This window comes from Candoia aspera, chromosome 8 (assembly GCF_035149785.1).
Source record: "Candoia aspera isolate rCanAsp1 chromosome 8, rCanAsp1.hap2, whole genome shotgun sequence".
In the NCBI taxonomy this organism is placed as follows: Eukaryota; Metazoa; Chordata; class Lepidosauria; order Squamata; family Boidae; genus Candoia; species Candoia aspera.
In genome coordinates, this window is record NC_086160.1 from 880,095 (window position 1) to 898,823 (window position 18,729).

The window sequence follows — 18,729 nt, forward strand, 5'->3', positions numbered from 1 at the left end:
GTCTGAGCATTATTCAGGGGTAGGCACCGCATGACAGGGGAATACCATTGCTTTAACTATGCAGACCTTTGTTGTCATTGTGATGTCTCTGCTCTTAACTATTTTATCAAGATTTGTCATTGCTCTTCTCTCAAGAATTAAATGTCTTCTGATCTCCTGGCTGCAGTCAGGGTCTGCAGTAATCTTTGCACCTAGAAATACAAAGTCTGTCACTGCCTCTACATTTTCTCCCTTGATTTGCCAGTTATCAATCAAGCTGGTTGCCGTAATCTTGTTTTTTTTGAGGTTTAGCTGCAAGCCAGCTTTTGCACTTTCTTCTTTCACCTTCATCAGAAGGCTCCTCAGTTCCCCTTCGCTTTCAGCCATCAAAGTGGTATCATCTGCATATCTGAGATTGTTAATGTTTCTTCCAGCAATTTTAACTCCAGCCTTGGATTCCTCAAGCCCAGCATGTCGCATGATGTGTTCTGCATACAAGTTGAATAGGTAGGGTGAGAGTATACAGCCCTGCCGTACTCCTTTCCCAATCTTAAACCAGTCCGTTGTTCCGTGGTCTGTTCTTACCGTTGCTACTTGGTCGTTATACAGATTCCTCCGGAAGCAGACAAGATGACTTGGTATCCCAATCCAGCGGATATTGGCAGTTTGGTCCCTAGTTCCTCTGCCTTTTCTAAACCCAGCTTGTACATCTGGCAATTCTTGCTCCATGAATTGTTGGAGTCTACCTTGCAGGATCTTGAGCATTACCTTACTGGCATGTGAAATGAGTGCCACTGTTCGATAGTTTGAACATTCTTTAGTGTTTCCCTTGTTTGGTATGGGGATATAAGTTGATTTTTTCCAGTCTGATGGCCATTCTTGTGTTTTCCAAATTTGCTGGCATATAGCATGCATTACCTTGACAGCATCATCTTGCAAGATTTTGAACAGTTCAGCTGGGATGCCGTCGTCTCCTGCTGCCTTGTTATTAGCAATGCTTCTTAAGGCCCGTTCAACCTCACTCTTCAGGATGTCTGGCTCTAGCTCACTGACCGCACCGTCAAAGCTATCCCCGATATTGTTATCCTTCCTACACAGGTCTTCCATATATTCTTGCCACCTTTTCTTGATCTCTTCTTCTTCTGTTAGGCCCTTGCCATCTTTGTTTTTGATCATACCCATTTTTGCCTGGAATTTATCTCTAATGTTTCTAATTTTCTGGAAGAGATCTCTTGTCCTTCCTATTCTATTGTCTTCTTCCACTTCCGCACATTGCTTGTTTAAAAATAATTCCTTGTCTCTTCTGGCTAACCTCTGGAATTTTGCATTTAGTTGGGCATATGTCCCTCTATCACTGTTGCCTTTTGCTTTCCTTCTTTCTTGGGCTACTTCTAGTGTCTCAGCAGACAGCCATTTTGCCTTCTTGGTTTTCTCTTTCTTTGGGATGTATTTTGTTGCCGCCTCCTGAACAATGTTGCGGACTTCTGTCCATAGTTCTTCCGGGACCCTAACTACTAAGTCCCGTCCCTTAAATCTATTCTTCACCTCCACTGCACATTCCTTAGGAATATTAATGAGCTCATACCTAGCTGATCTGTGGGTCTTCCCTAATCTCTTTAGTCTGATCCTAAACTGTGCAAGAAGAAGTTCGTGATCTGAACTACAGTCAGCTCCAGGTCTTGTTTTTACCTACTGTATAGATGTCCACCACCTTTGGCTGCAAAGGATGTAGTCAATCTGATTTTGGTGTTGTCCATCTGGTGAAAAGCCATCTCTTAGGTTGTTGGAAGGGAGTGTTTGTTATGCAGAGTGAGTTGTCTTGGCAAATTTGTATCAGCCTATGTCCTGCTTCATTTTGTTCTCCCAGGCCATGCTTACCTGTAATTCCAGGTGTCATTTGACTGCCCACCTTAGCATTCTAATCTCCTGTGAGGAAAATAATGTCTCTTTTAGGCGTGTTGTCCAGTAGGTGCTGCAGATCCTCATAGAACTGATTTACTTCAGTTTCTTCAGCATCTGTGGTTGGGGCATATATTTGGATCACTGTGATGTTAAATGGCTTACCCTGATGGCTTCGCTCAATCCTCCTTTTTCTTGAGTGAGTAATAAGTGTCTCTGAGACTATGAAGTTTTCCTACAGCTATCAGAGACATAAGGTTTTTCTGCTGTGTTCACCACACATGAGAGGTCTTGTTTTGCTTATACAAACCACTGTCCACATCTGTCCCATACATGTCTTCTCTCCACCGTGTTTCCCAGCATAAGTTTTTCAGTTATTCAGAGTAAATTGCAGATGACAGACATCATACGTCTATGGTTTTTCACTTTTCTCCCTCGTCCCTCCTGCTATTTATTTATTTATTTATTTAATTAATTAAAGAAAATTTTAACAGATTAAAAATAATACAAATTTTGGAAGAAGAAAGTAAAAAAGTAAAGTATTAGGTAAGTGAAGATGCAAAGAAAGAAATAAAAAAGAAAAAGAAAAAGTTATAAAAAAGCAGCTTCCAATCTTCTTAACAGTAATTACATTTATATTTTACCCTCTCTCTAAGGTTACATCATAATTTCCTTCTTTCCATAGCCTACCCTTTCTAATCATCAAACCCATAAATCACAAGTTAATTTTTTTTTCAGCAAAAAGTTCATAAGGGTTTCCAGTCACTCATAAATGTGTTTATTGTCCTGTCTCTAATCAGACAAGTCAACTTTGCCATCTCTGATAGTCCCGTCATCTTCACCAGCCACTCCTCCATTGTGGGCATTTCAGAGTCTTTCCATTTTTGTGCCTATCAGAATCCTGTAGCAGTCATCAGATATGAAAACAGTCTTCCATGGCTCTTTTCTGCTTGTCTGTCCATTAGTCCCAGCAAGAAAAGTTCTGGCTTCAATTGAACATTAATCTTTAAAATTCTTTGCATCACTGTTTGCATTTGAACCCAAAATTTTCTGGCCACCTCCTCCCTCCTTCTAGCTGCCTTCAGCTTTCAGTGTTAGATCCTGGGCCTCAGTCCAGCCTCCCTGAGACCTGTGTCTGTAAGAAACAATTATTTATCTCCTCCTCTTTTGCTTCACTGAGAGCTTCTATGATGCTTTTCTGCCTTTTTCCTTCCCCAAATGAAGATGGGGATTCCTGGCCACTGGGTTTAGCAGGTTAACCCCTACCTGGGGCTCCTTTGCCTGGGATTTCTGAGGCTTTGGGTCATCTCCTCTCCTGCCCCACGTGCTCACACCTCCAGCGGCAATCTTCCTTCCACAGCTCGCCCCGTACCCTCTTTCTGGAGACGCCTCCTTCTGCAGGCCCTGGGAGGGATGTCCGTGTTCCTCTTCCCTTCTCCAACTGGCCATTTAGATGCTGTCACGACCGACAGTGCCCCCTACCTGCTCCTAGAAGGGTGCTTGTCTCTATGGCACCAGACATGCCTTCCTGGTGGAAGATGCTCACCAGTGTTTAATGAGGCTGGCCTGCATTTGTTTCATTATTACTAATTTACAGTACATGGAATAAAGTTCTTTGGCAGGATCACCTGCAAGACTTTCCCTGTACAAATTACAATCCTCTGTTGGAAAAGGTGGATCTAACTTTCTACAGTTTTAGGCTAGTCAACACATCTTTGGGCTCAACTGAGATTTACTATTTGAACCTCTTGGTTTCCCGTTTATGCAGGGATCAGTTTCAATGCCTATAAAACATACATGTGAAATCTTGAGTGGTGGATATAATTTTGACCCTTTTATCAATGCAAAACTTACTTTCTGGAATAACCCCAGAGTAAAACTGGAGGGTAAATCCAGCTTTTGAGTAAACTGGGTCATTCGTAATTCAACTAGAATAACAGAAGCACAAAGCTGGAAGATGCCAACTTCCTGCTCAGGACAGAAATCCCAACTGAAGTGCTGTCCAGCCTCGGCTTGATCCCTCCTGGAGTTGTTGGCTCTGCTGTGGATTTTGTTCTTCCTGCTCGGATCTTTTCACCCCTCACCACTCGGCGCACCGTCCCTCAGGGCAATGCAGCTTCTCTCCCTCCAGATGGATGCTCTCAGCAAACTCTTGGTAGTGCACCCTGTTTGCTTACCCAGTGGATCAATTCCATTCTCAGAAAGCCATTTTTAAACTTTCACAGAATTAAAAACAGTTTCACTCACCTTGTAGCATTCTGAAGCCATTGTGTGGCAAATCTGGGAGGCCTTGGGGGGACCGGAGTCAGTAACCCTTCTTGTAGTTACTGGAGAACCTTCACTTGGGTCATTTGCCAGCCTTTGCAATAAGGAGCGCAAATGTCCTGTGTTAAGTCAGGCGAAATTTGTTTTCTAAGATCTCAGAACGAAGTTACTGCAACAACAGCAGCCTTTGCTTTGCCTATATTACACACAGCCATAGAAGACTTAATTGGGGGAGGACGTGCAACATAGTTCATGTGGTCTGGACTTGCTACACTTTAGGCTGAGATCTACTGGTATGCCTCTGGTTAGAACCCTATATGTTCTTTGTAGCCACAGCCCCAGGACCTGAAATGCCTCAGGGTACCCAGAATGGTGACTGTTGAGGTGGGGGCATGGGGATGACTGGCTGCAGGGAGAATGATGAACCTGTTGGAAAAAGTAATCACCAAAGCCAATGCTTAATTTCTCCTGGAAAAAAGCAATATTAATCTATATTATTATGCAGCACTGGAAGGAGAAATCGACACCAGATTTGTACCAATGGACCATTCATATGCATTGCAGGTCAACATTCAAATTGTGTTTTTTTTTCAACAAAGAGACAGGGAAGGAAAATGTTGAGCAATATGATCAAATCTTGTGCTTGTTCTGTCCATAATTTTCCAAGCTTTTCTCTTTCTTTATTTTTATTACTTACTATTCTGATTATGTCGCATCATATTGTTAATATTGGGGGGGGGGCGTGCATGCATGTACACTTTTTCCTTGGGTAATTAGTTTGATATAATAACATTACACACAGGAATACATTGCACAAAGTAGTTTTAATGCTGACACATTTACATTTCAGGACAGAAGAGAGGCCTGTAAAGAAAAGAAAGATGCAAAGCTGTAGCTTCCAAAAGAAGAAATTAAAGCTAATGGAGGCCATGCTAGAGGAGCAAAAGAAACTGAGCAGAGCCATGGAAGAAACCTGCCGGGAGGTGCGAAGGATTCTAGATCAACAGAACATTATCCAAGTTCAGAGTCTGCAGCTGCAAGAGAGAATGATGAATCTATTGGAAAAAATGATCACCAAAGCCAATGCTTAATTCCTCCTGGAAAAAAGCAATATTAATCTATTTTATAGAAATGGCTTGTTTCATATCCCTAGGATAGCTTCTTCCTTCCAGGTAAATTGAAAATGTAAAGAAACAACATAAGCATTGTAGGATAATTTTTAAAGAAATAAAACTTGGGTTTGATATATGAGATGATTTGGAGGGATGGGTGGGTGGGTGAAACTGCACATCAATGAACCTGATCACAGCTTTCCCTTTTCCTTCAGAGGGGGGGGAGGTGGCTCCAGCTTTAGAGCTTCCCAGTGATGGGGGGTTTTCTTTATTGCCTCCTCTTCCCCAGAGGTAGTCGAGGTAGTTGAGTCTGGGCGCTCAGCATCAACAGCAGCGAAGTTTGGTTTGGTTTGGTTTGGAGCTTTAACCCAAGGAAAATAATTTCTCACCCCAAAGGCAAGGACATGCAATTTCAAAGTCTGTAAATGGAAACCTGCTTTAGTCTGGGTTTTCATGTGGATTTCAAAAGAATCTTGGACGTGGAACAGAATTTATTTCACCAGTTGTGGGGAAGCCCTTTAATTAAGAAAAGTGACATTCCTGACTCACCTGCCCTTTCTGGATATGAACACAAGATTTTCTCTGAGAATTCCTCACAGACTTAAGGTTGATGCTACCACAGACTACTGAGTGCTTGCAGTTATTCTGAGTAGATACTCAGTAGTCGCTGGATACCTCCCTTTCCATCCTTTTCACTGCCACAGCCCCATCCAGAACTACTGGGTGAAGGAAAGTCCTTCTCCAACCAAGGAGCCAGAGAATCAGGGCCAGCTAGAAAAAGAGGGATCAGGTTCTTTTCCCAGTATGTTTGATGAACTACAGGATTTTCACATGGTAACCTTGGCTGTGATTCTTGGTTTCCTTCATAGATCTTTGGGATACTGTCTATCCATTGCATCCCAAATTCCTTTGATTCATTATTGGGAATCAGCATTTTGCATTTCCCTTTGGACTTTTCACGGCCTTCAAACTTTTTACAAATGTACTGCTCTGATGCCCCTTGTTTCATAAAACGTTTAAGTTTCCCTAGAGATTTGTTTGACTTCTGATTGCCCAATCTTGAATCCAACTGCATGTCAACCCTTCCACTGTTTCCTGCACTCAGCTCCATATAAATCAGAAGAAATTCTTCCTTCTCCTCACATAAGCCATCAAATTTATGGGAATTGACCCTGAGCTTTCCTCCCAGTCACCACACTACTGACCACCATTTCCCTGGCAAAGGGATTGATGACCCACCATGGTGGACACTGAATTTATTTTAGACAGTGTGGTGGCAACAAACACAATAAGATAATGATGCTTGACTATGTAGGTGGGAACTGAAATATGTGCTTCACTTACACTTCATCATGGGCACATCCATTGGGGTAAAAAGTGATATCCACCATAGTAAAAGGATATCTAAATGTGGAAAGAAATGCATTTAAACTATAGGAAGTTAAAATATCTGGAATACCCCATAAAATAAATACTGGTGTTGGTGTTAATTATCATCCATGCAACCAAGAAAAAAATGTAAAATTTCTACAGATCAGCATGGATTTTCAGGCTAAGCTTACTTCATGTTATTTTAACCAGTTCAGGTATGTGGGAATGCTACATATATACCTTAATTTAACAAAGCACTTCACAAAGTACTGCATAACTTTCTAATTTGTAAGCTAGATAGGTATGTATTAGATGGCATGTCCATTATGAAAAATCCTCAGTGGGCTTGAAAAACCCCTAACTCAAAGAGTGATTATCAAGAGTTACTCATCAAACTGGCATGAATTATGGAGTGGAGGTACCACAAGATTCAGTCCTGGATGTGTGACACAAATATTTCTATGTATAGTGGGTGAGGAGGAGAGGGGAATGCTGACAGATGTGGGCATGGCATAAAATTGGGTGGGATAAGCTACCTTAGAAAATAGAAATACATTTGAAATCAGTCTTAGTTGATTAGAGAAATTGGCTGAAAATAACTGGATTAAATATGAGACGTGCAAAGTTATTCACATAGGAAACAGAAATCAAATGCACATATAAAGGATGGGATTATTCTTGCCAATAGTAATTATGGAAAGATCAGAATAAGACGTAATTACAAACTAAGTTTGAGCCAGCAGGGTGATGGGGCTGCAAAGAAAACAATACATGAACAGAAAAATTGTTCCTAAGCCATGTGGTTCAGTTGCCCCAATTGTCCTACTCTGTTCCAACCTTACTAAAGCCCAGTGAAGAGGGAGGGAGGCAGAGGGAATGCTTAGACTGGGCAGGGAGGAGCGGGGAGCAATCTTGGCCATCCCAAAGGACAGAACAGTTGGTTTACGTTGGAGGGGATGATCCTCATGACACGGGTACGCTGCATCCCAAAGATCGAGAGAGGTGTAGCTTCATCTTCACTGGATTGTTCACGGAGAAGAACGTTCTCATTTGGATTCCTGGGGATGGATAGCAATGGGTGGATCTGGTGCCCTAAATGGTCCTTTCTGTATGAAGTGTCTGTCCTTGAGTGGGGGGCACAGTGGCCAGGCTGACGGGTCAACAGATGCCTCTGTATCAAGGCACTGGAGCTTTTAGCAGGCTTCAGGTCCATGAAGGTTTTCCTGATGATCCTCTTTCATTGCTCTGTACAAGTGAGTTCCAGCAAAGGCATCTGTGTACCATTGTGTACCTCCTAGAGCTTAATGCAGGTGGAAGAACTGGCTGCTAATCTACAACTGTAGTTCTATGAATGCTTATTGGGAATTCACCTACTAGGGTTATACACCTGTGCCCCATTCAGAAACTCTGGCACCTTAGAGAATAGTGTGGCAGGAGATTTGCCTCCTGGGATACCAAGTGACCGGAGCAGCTCCAGCCAAGGCTCTTCAGTTTTTGAGATCATCTTAGCAGACCTGAAGGTCACCTGAGAAGAGGCAGGTTATGTGAATTCACAGATAACTGCTCCAAGTAACCAGTCCTTTTTCACTGTGGACTCAGTAATTCACCTCCAAGTGAATTACCTGAAGACAGTCAGGATAAATCATGTTAGCCACCCAGAGTCACATGGTGAGATAGGCAGCCATACAAATTAAGTAAATAAATGCAGGTGGCCAAAGAGAGGATAGTCTCGCCAGCAATGGTGGTCCAGTGCACAGATTTCTTTTGCAGGAACCTATTCACCTGCAAAAGTGAATTAATATCAGTAAGATAGTAACCCTTGCCCTTCCCTTATTCTTTCCTCTATTCCCTTACTCCCTTGCCAGATTTTCTAGAAAAATGGTGGGCAGAATCAGTAGAAGATGGGTCATCTGAGAGTCTAAAGAAGACCCGGACTGTCGGTACTAATCCTGAAGAAGAAATGGGTCCTGTACTCTGGAGCCAGGGCTATTATTGTCAGCGGTGCTCCTAAGGGCTCACAAGAAATCAGAAAGAAAGGGATGCAAGTGGACAGGACTTTTATGTCTGGGATCTTCCATTCAAACAGGCCTGGCAGGGCCATTTGGCTGTCACCAAACTAGGACACTATGACATAGTCTTTGCTCTCTGCAGTTAGCTGGCATTAGGGCAGTGAGGCATTGATGATGTTTTGTTTTGAACAAAGAGGGTCATGTTCTCGAGGGCTGAGTTCTGGCGGGCAACATCCTTGCTCTTGTGTGCTGAGAAGCTGCTAACCAAGTTCAAGCCCAGCAGCTTTGTGGAGCTGCAGGTCAGAAGTTTTTGACAGGGGAGCTTGACAGTATGAGATGGAGAAAGAAAAGGCAGTTGCTGAGAGTCTACTTAATACATTGAGCCTTTTCTTTCTGTTTCTGATTGACAGTTAATGAAATTTTAAACTCAACCTTGATCTCCAAGAATCTCCTTTCATGAAAATCCATGCTCTAATGCCTTGACATGCTTGGTTTCCTGCTTGAAAGCAGCACAAATCTTAGCAGTACCTGAAGAAAAACTAAGGTGTATGAACAAAAGTGATGTACAGAAGCAAGAAAGTCAGAAGATGAACTGCTCTGCTGGACTTCAAGCACCAGGTCCAAGCCCAGGCCAAAGAAAGAGGTCCAACTCAACCCCAGGACAAGACGCTCTGGAGACTTCCTGTGCTGAAGAGGAGGTGGGAAAGCTGGAGCTGAGAAGGCAGAGACTGTGACGCTCCCTGCAGGAGAAGCAAGCGGTCCCCCACCCCCATGCCAAGAAGATCAGGGAATGAATTGCTGGCCAGGCCTGCTGGTGTTCCCCATCTAATCTATTTGCCCTTACCTGAGACTCCAGGATCCCTGAAGGATAATTAAATATGTTGAATGATCACATACCGTTGGGAAAAATAAGTGTGGAATTCTGAAGGAAGGAAGGTTGTTCTTGTACTTGCAAATAATGTAGTGTGTGGAAAAAAATACATGAGAACTATTATATGCAACAAATTTATTATGTTCTGTTGTACAAGGTATAGTTTTTTTCCAAGTATAAATACTAAAATATGGTTAGTTTTAAAAGACATTTAAGAGAGACAGAAACTTTATTTATATTTTAAATATTATGTGAAGGCATTTTAATCCCATTCCAAAATTATAATTTTTCTTTATACTTCATTATTCCAATTTAAGAGAAAATATTCTGGATCATATCACAATCAGTGATAACAATAAGTGAAATGGATATTAAATCTTCAGTTTATGCTGACCAAATATTCCGTAGTTTGATTTTATAGTTGAATTTGTGTGAATGAAAGAATTGGATTGAATTTGGAAAGACGGCACCAAATCAGTGATGTTACAGAAATATCAAAAGAAGCTCAATTGTTGGGTTTGGAATATGCAAACGTGCCATGCTATGTCTGCTCAGGGCCTGGTTGAGTGGAGAGCAATGCTCATGATGGGAGAATAATGAGAAGAAGTGTCCTCTCTGTAGACTGGGCAGAGCTGGGTAAAGGGTGAACCTGAGGAGGGGCTAAGTAGAAACCCTTCCAGCAAGGGGATGCGGGTGGTACCAGGGCTACCAGAAGTAGAAGACTTGGATGGATGGATGGGACTTGGCAGCAGCGCAGGGGGCATTCATCTCAGAGTGTAAAGGAAAGGAAGGTGTGGCTATGCTTCAACTCAGAAGAGAAATGTTAAAATTATTGGCTTGACTATAAGGAGCAGGAGCTGACCCAGCCAGTCACCATCCCAAAGTCAAAGAAGAGGGAACCAAGCTCAAGAGATGTGCTTGACTGTTGTCCCAAGAGTATAGAGGAAGGCAAGCTGGAGCCTCGTTTGGATGGCTGAAAGTGGATTCTAGTCCAAGAGGCCTCTTCCATGCACACTTGGGGTATCTCCTGGTCCTCATCCTGATCACTAGAAATTTTTTCCCTAATAATGAACAAGAGCGGTTGAATTCTGTTATTAACATAGGCAGACACCGACTCTTACATATTTGACACATGTGTATTAAGGGATTTTTAACGCTGCACAACATTTTCAAAAGGATAAATGTTCACACAGTAGAATAATAAAATGCAGGTCACATATAGAAAGTAACTAAGAAATTGATTCCATAAACAATTTAACTAAATAAACATGGGCGTTTGGGTTCTCAAAGTCTGTCAGAAGTTGGGATAGGGCAGGCAGGCTCTTGGGCAGCAGGAAGAGAAGAGGGTGATGGGGATCAGCAGGAACTGTGATGGAAGGGAGATTGGACATTTTCCCTGTTCTCCTCTGCCACACCCTCTTACTTAGCAAGTGAGTTCATATTTGAAAGAATGAGGGGTAGAAAGTACGGAATTCGGACGTGGCCTCTCTCCGTGTGCTTCTCTGAAAGGATTTCTCTAGATACACTTTCATCCTGGAGAAACTCCATATCACTGCAGAGAGTTGACACCAACTTGATGGCACATAATCAGTTGACCAACATGCAGGTACCCTGAGCCAGGTGGTAACAATTTGTGTGAAGGTAGAAAAGAGGGGCGCGGTGGCCATCCACCCCCCCACCCCCGGTTATAGTTTCCTCTGGACTGTCAGGGAAAGAGTGCATGAATGGAGCCATTCTGGGCACAATGGTTGTTAATAACTGACTGACACAAAATAGAGATGGAGTAAAGTATTTGAGAACAATGCTTTTGGACAGAAAGATTGTATGAGAGATTTGAAAACACAGCTGAGAAATAATGAAGGTGAGCAGTAGTGAGAAAACTCAAACTTTCTTCAGAGCTAATTAGTGTGTAAAAAATTATTAAAGTGACCAGAGGATGTTAACCCTGGATGACGCTTCTTGCTCACTGAAACCAAGGCTTTGTCATTCAGACCCTCTGTTCAGCTGTCAAGGAAGACCAAACAGACAGGACCCCTAGGAAAGGATCTCCACCCTGTTTTGTCTAGAACAGCAGCCCCAAGACAGTCGTGAGAAAGAAGAATTAAGTCCATGCAGACCCAGGTTCTCCCTGTCCAGACTTAATGGAACAAGCAGAAAGTGGTAAAATGAACCTGGGTAGGTGCACAGAGGGGGTCATTCCTTTTCAAACAAAGAAGGTAAAAATAGGATTGCCGTCATTAAAAATGCTGTCATTAAAAAGAAACTCTGGACCTCATTGATTTTTGACCAGAAAGGTTTTTGAAATAAATGTTTATATTCCAAAGTAATGGAGCAGCTTCCGAAGCTAAAAACTGGAAGCGTTAAGAACACAACTCAGTGCCCAGAGAGCTTTCCCAAAGCGAAATGGACGGAGGACCTTTTTAATCCAGTTCTCCTTCTTCAGGGCATATATGAGTTCGTTGACGATTGTAAACTGTCTTGTTAAAATATTATTTTGTATCTCTATGGCTTTTTAATTTTGATATGGGTCTCTTGTACTATTGCTCTGTAAAGATAATTTGTCATATCCCTTTTTAATTAAAAAAAGAACTAACTTTTTAAATGATGCATTACACATGAACGCTCCTCAATGAATATGTCTGTTCCTGGGATTTATTGTGCTGGGTTTGGGTCCGGAGCCCCTCCCAGCCCAAGTCCCCAAGATGACCATCCGATCCGGCCTTCCCTAGGCCATTAATCAGAAGCCAAGCAGGGATCCGAAGGGACAGATGGCAGAAACGGGCCACTGACCCGGGAGTCTGTACTCCTCGCAGGGTGTTGTGGGTTTCAGAGTCTGTTTTCTCTAATTTTGTGGCACCAGGAAAAGACAGAGAAATAGCCCTTTCTGTTGTAAACAGTGGCTGTGGAAGGTGTAACACCGGCAGCACATGAAGGCCATCCATCCCTACAGGAAGCCACAATCATCCTTTCGGCACGGATGTATCTCCTGGTTAATCCAGTTGACGTAGTTTGTCACTTTGGTGTAGACACCCGGCTTCATGGCCTTGCCACAGCCATCACCCCAGCTGACGATCCCGTAGAGGTAAAATACTCCGTCCCGCTCACAGGCCAGAGGGCCTCCTGAATCGCCCTGTTACGAAGATGGAAACACGGAGACAAACTGACTAGCATGATTTCTCAGTTCCACCCAGCCATCCTTTTAAACCTCTGTCGGGCTGCTGGATTTGAACTGTGGGGAACTGAATGGGAAGAGACCTGCAGCGCATCTGATGCCCCCTCCCCGAAGGCGGAGATGGCACGAGCGTGTGCAGGGGAGTTTGGGAAAGCCTGTTCCCGGCAATACGCCCATGCATCCGTTCCGTGAGGAAAAAACGGGCTGCTGAGCAAACTGTTCTGCATGCTCAAGAGCTTTTGATGGAGGTCAAAGTTGAAATAGAAACGGGTAGGAAATGAGAGATGTGGTAAATCACCACGGAGGCATATCAGCATGAAGCTAATCTGCAGGGAAAAAAACTAGAAAGGCTAAAGTTCAAAAGGAAAGTAGACCCACAAGAGAAGATAAAAGCAATGAAGAGGGCTTTTTTCCCTACATCAGCACTAAAACCAGAGGCGAGTAGTAAGTACATTGATAGGAGAAGACATAAGGTGGTTGTAAGAGGCAAACATGAGGAGGGCAGAGCTTCCAAACCGCCTTTAGTCCAGTCTTCCTCCCTAAGGGAGCCACATTCAAACTGGACATGAGCCAACTGGTGACGCAGCTGGAAAATAAAAAATTAAAATAAAATAAAAAAATTCCTAGGCTGTCTCAACAGAGGTCCAGGGCCAGCTTTCCTTCCTTCAGTGTCTTTCCTAAAATGCACAGCCCAGAACTGGGTGCAATATGGTCAGTGGTCTGAGCAGGATACAACCAAGAGGAATGGTGGCGGCTTGGAAGGAAGGAAGGAAGGAAGGAAGGAAGGAAGGAAGGAAGGAAGGAAGGAAGGAAGGAAGGAAGGAAGGAAGGAAGGACGGACCAGGAGTTGAGCTTCAGTAATTTCCCACTCCCCCCAAGGCTTCTTGGGGTGCAGCAAAAAGCGCTGGGAGGAATTGCACCTTCCTGCTCTTTTCAGTGTCAGAGGTGACCCTAAGTCCGTAAACTGAAACACCGCGCTGTGCTGTGCTGTGGAATCAGAATGACTCGGTGTCACAGAATCTCAGAAAAAGAAACGGGTAGAATTTCAGAGCCTTCTACGAACTGATACATTTTTAGGCTTAAATATGAATGGATGTGCACCAGCAGCACTCACACACTCATGGCTAAAAGCCCTTGAAAAAAAGCACCGATTTAAGCAAAAATTACATATCCCAGCAGGTGGCAGCACACGATTGGCCTTGGCTGATAGAAAAAACCTTGGCAGGATGTAAGGAAGGAGTGCATGGAACCATTAGGGCTCCTGGGAAGAAACTATTTATTTTACGTTCCCTATTGCCTTGCAGATGTCAGCCCAAATATAACTAAATATAACATTTGCAAAGTTTTTTTATATGCTATTAAGACAACAGCTCAGTTTATGCTCATTTTCTTTCTCCAAAATCTGATCCTTTTGCAGATTTTATTGTATTTGTTGATGGCCATCATAAAATGTGGATGGAGGACCAGCCAAAACTCCAGGGCTGTAGACCAGGCTAGGAAATGAAAAAAATACAAAATACGGCAATGGTGGACCATGCGGTCGCTAGGAAAGCTATGCAGCCACCCCAACGTAGCCTTATAATACAATACAAAAAAAAATCTACAATGGCCTTAAGGTCTTATGTTGTCACACCCACATGCCGCTAATTCAGACAGAAACACAACAGGATTACCTGGCAAGCATCTGACCTGCCATCAAGGTAACCAGCACAGAACATATTTTCACTGATGTCAGCTCCATAAACGTCAGAGTTTTGACACTTGTAATCCGGGATAATCGGAATTAATGCTTCTTGCACCACATTAGAGTAGCTGGATGAATCTGTTCAAAGAGAAAGAAGATAATTCTGTGGAATAGCAGATGGGTCTGAAGAGGGCTTTTAGCTCTGTCCACAAGCAGAGTCCACAAGGGCTTTGGTAAGAAATCGTTAGAAATGGCCCTCTCCATTTTGCAGTAGGCACCCTTACATGCTCTGAAGTGTGTTTGGCACACCCTTTCCTTGGCACATTTTGCACACTTGCACTGTACCTATCTCTTGGCCTGTTTTATTGCTCCCTGCAAAACCAAGGGGAAGCCCAGGCTCCTTAGCACCCAAGGGGGCTCTCAGGGGCAATGGTGCCAGTGGCCAATTCTGTTCCCCATGCTACAGGTCCACAAGGGTCTGATAACTGGCTTTGGCTTCTGGAAATTCCCCAGAGCATTTGAGAATTTCCAACCCATCCAAGACAGGACAGCAGGAGGTGCACCAACAGTTCCAAGCCAAGGAAAGAGCCTCATGGCCTGTCTGAGTTTAGAGAGGTTGTCTGGTGAACAAGATGATATTCCTAGGGGGCCCAGAGGCTCCTCCAGCCTCTGTACCCTTCCGTCAAGCTGGACTGAGGCTGTCATGGGAAACCAGGTGAGTGCAACTGAGTCATTGCCAGCCAGGCTCACCCACTCAGGTCAAAATGAAACACTCTGGGCTGGATCCTTCATCTCTGATTGGGTCAGGATGAGTGAGATGAACTTTTCAACCTGGCATTTAGCAGCCACATCAAAATGGATGGAGGGGGATTAGAGGCCATGCTACCAGAGACCTGATGAAGGGAAGAAGCTTGAGGATGGCTGCAGCTATCTAGATCCTCTGGCTCCTAGATCCCATCTGTGAGCAGCGACCATGAAACGAGGCACCCCCGTTCTCCACTCAGGAACACTCTGCAGTCCCAGTACACACACCAGCTCTCACTCAAGGAAAACAGAAAGGGAATGCTGTGGACAGCCTTGCACCCATCAACCACATGGTGTGTGACCTCAAGGACCCAAGGGGAGTTTAGGTTAGCAGCCCATGTGTCCAGCTGGGGCACAGAAAGGACTAGTGAAAAGGACCAGCTGAATAAAAGCTCAGTGTGGTGTGTAGACATCATTATGATCATCCTCTTGCCAGCTGAAACACCTGGCTATATGGATGATCAGTTTGCCCAGTAGCCATCACAATGGTCATAACTTACTTTCATACAAGTGTCCCCATCCAACAATGTAGCATTTGTAATGATCTGGAAAAGACATTGAAGCTTCTGGCAGGCATATTGGTTGAACAAATCGGGATCTGGCTGCACAACGTTGTTTGGCTTTCTTGAGTTTAACTAAAACTGCAAGAGAGAGGAAAAAAATAGGTATACACATAAGGGAGTGGGAGTTAATTACCCTGAGATGCTTTAGAGGGCTCTTCTGCCCCACAGCCTTAGTGCTTAATCTGTGCTGAAACTAGCAGGAATTGAAGCTGGCATAAGAAATTGCTGTCTGGATTTCAATTTGTCCTTCACCTTTGTCAGTGATGCTGACCAGGTCTTCCCTTCAGACAGTAGCTACCCTTCCCACTTTTAATGGGACAGCAAACACCGATAGTTTTACTTTCTGTGGGACAGGTGACTTCCATTGATAGACCTTTGGGTGAGTCCCTCTCCAATGACTCTCCCATCCTTGCATCCCTTGATGGACCAAGGGGTTGGGCCAGGTGGGTAGGGGAGAAAACTTCACAGCTGTACTATCCTTCCTGTATGTAGGCTAGAAGGGAAAACCAGCAGAACTCTTGCCAATTTTTCCCCGTTAGAAAAAGAAAGGAAAAAGTGAGATCCACCCTTTCACTGGTCTTCTCTGACCAGCTGTTGCTTTCCCTAACCCTTGGCATGCTGGTTCAACTGGTGACCACCAGACCATCATTCCTAGATATTTAGAAGGAACCCACGCCTTTTGACTGCCCCCTGATCTGCCAGCTCTCTGCTGGTCCTGGGATCAACCTCCTGCTTGGTTCCAGTTCATGAGTAAGAGCTCTCTCTCTCTGATGTCTCCTTAATCTCTGGATTCCACTCATACAGCTCATCGGCCAGTTTCACATTTGCAAACTGGATCTAAAACAGCTAAGATTTTAGACAAAAAGGCCTAAATAATAGCATGCAGATAACACAGGTATGGATATGGCTAACAGAATTGTCACCACACCAGTGGCCTACACTTAAACAACATTGATCCTCTTTCAACTCTTGTTCTTTAAATGATCATTAATCCAACATCTTATTTATCAAATAAATGGGCTTCAGATATTTACCCTTTACATGGAACTATGGGCAAGAAAAGAGCTCACCAATATCATTTTCAGTTGGGTTGAACACTGTGTAGTCGGGATGCATGACGTACTTCTGTACCTTAAATTCTTGAGTGACGTCTGTTGTTTTATTAAAAAAATGTTGTCCCAAAACAACTTGAATAGTTGAGGTCAGTGGGCTGAAGGAAATGAGAGAAGCCCTGTTAACGACACCCCTTTCCTGAGCCTCCGCAGTGCTACGTTGGCACTGTCACTGATAAAAAAACTTTCTCCAGGGCCAAATCTGAAAGTAAGTATTTCCCAAGAATCAAAGCTTTATGCCTGCCAGAGAAACCAAAAGAGCTAATTTTCCCCGGAGACTGGCCCTCCAGGCCCAACCCAGAAGCTCCTGAGATGCAGCCAGCAGGGCCAGGAAGAGCTTCTCACCTCGGGCATCCGTGTCCAAGGATACGGAAGGACACAGTCAAGTGAGGTGTTAAATGGTCCTGCAAAGTCTTTGCCATACTCTGCAGTGAAGCCACCCAGTCCTGAGGAGTTCTTCAGTTTTAATGTTTCGAAGTATTTCAGGCACCTTGTCAGAAATTAGTGGTTACAGAATCAGCACTGAATGAGCTGAATTGTTTCATTCAGAAAGGTGTTGATGTCGTGTGAATTAGCAATGGAGGAATTTATATGGAGTGAATAGAAAAGTGTTCAGAAAGATAGAGAGGAAAAACCTACCAGCTTCTCTGTCTCAAAAGTTATCTGGAACAAAAATACCCTGGACAATAGGTGTGTCGTGAGTTAAATTTATTTAATTTTTTGATCCTGCCTTTATTATTTTCATAACTCAAGGTGGCCAACATACCTAATACTCCTTCCTCCTCCTCTTTTCCCCACAACAACCCTGTGAGGTGGTTTCGGCTGAGAGCGAGTGACTGGCCCAAGGTCACCCAGCAGGCTTTCGTGCCTAAGGCGGGACTAGAACTCTCCTACTACGCCTGATTGGCTCTTGGGCTGAGAGGGAGGGACTGGCCCAAGGTCTCCCAGTCAGCTTTCATGCCTAAGGCGGGACTAGAACTCTCCTACTACGCCTGATTGGCTCTTGGGCTGAGAGGGAGGGACTGGCCCAAGGTCTCCCAGTCAGCTTTCATGCCTAAGGCGGGACTAGAACTCTCAGTCTCCTGGTTTCTAGCCTGGAGCCTTAACCACTAGACCAAACTTTTCTTTAGAAAAGTTGTGGATGTGTTCTATCCACAATTCTATCTTATCATTAGGTATTTGTTCAATAAAATGTTATTTAAATGCCAGAAGGCTTTTGGAAAATTTCAGCCTCTGCTCCTAAAGTAAGGGGTGGGGGGTGAGGGTGAGAATGAACTACTAGTGGGGACTCAGTGCTTGCCATCTTTGACACCTGAGAAAAATTGGGAACAAGAAAATTGTGTTTGAGAAGGGCTTCTGCCTTATCTCTGTAGGAGACATCAACGTCTAGGCATCCAGGCCACTAACATGGAATGATAAAAACTGAATATCCCCATACAGGTAGTCCTCGAGTTACGACCGTAATTGGGACTGGAATTTCCATCACTAAGCGATGCGGTCATAAAGTGTGATGTCACATGACTGCATCACTTAGCAACGGCAATCCCAGCATTCCCTGTTGCTGTTGTTAACCGACTTCCACTGGTCGTTAGCCAAGGACCATCCCCACCAATCCAAGCATTCTGGGCTTGATCGCTCCCAGCCCCGATTACTGCCTTCAACTCACCCACCTGCTTATCTTCCCTCCATCTTTTCCCTTTTGGCTGCCCTGCACCTTCCTTGTGGGGCAGCAAGCAGACCCAGAACTGTGCAGCTCTGGGGCTGCTTGCCATGCTGCAGCTCAGGGCTTCTTGGCATGCCGTGGCTCTGGGGCTGCAAGAAGCCCCTGAGCCACAGCACAGCACGAAGCCACAGCTGCCCTGGGAAGCCCCATATGCCCCAGCCCAAC

At 44.1% G+C, this 18,729-nt stretch overlaps 1 protein-coding gene and 1 long non-coding RNA gene across 2 annotated transcripts in view; one reads left to right on the top strand and one right to left on the bottom strand.

Moving 5' to 3' along the window:
• The first annotated feature begins 4,885 nt into the window (after positions 1–4,885).
• Positions 4,886–9,566, top strand: LOC134502158 (uncharacterized). Its single transcript, XR_010068420.1, has 2 exons — positions 4,886–5,315; positions 9,046–9,566. It is a non-coding gene; the product is annotated as an uncharacterized LOC134502158 (long non-coding RNA).
• A 2,864-nt stretch (positions 9,567–12,430) lies between these two features.
• The window catches only part of HGFAC (HGF activator), a 38,621-nt gene continuing 32,322 nt past the window's right edge, over positions 12,431–18,729 (bottom strand). Inside the window, exons 9-12 of the mRNA XM_063310310.1 lie at positions 16,800–16,939; positions 15,667–15,807; positions 14,352–14,500; positions 12,431–12,636 (exon numbers count right to left, since the gene is read on the bottom strand). Coding sequence (XP_063166380.1) covers positions 12,451–12,636; positions 14,352–14,500; positions 15,667–15,807; positions 16,800–16,939 — 616 coding nt within the window. The 3' untranslated portion in view covers positions 12,431–12,450. The remainder of the gene's footprint in view (positions 12,637–14,351; positions 14,501–15,666; positions 15,808–16,799; positions 16,940–18,729) is intronic.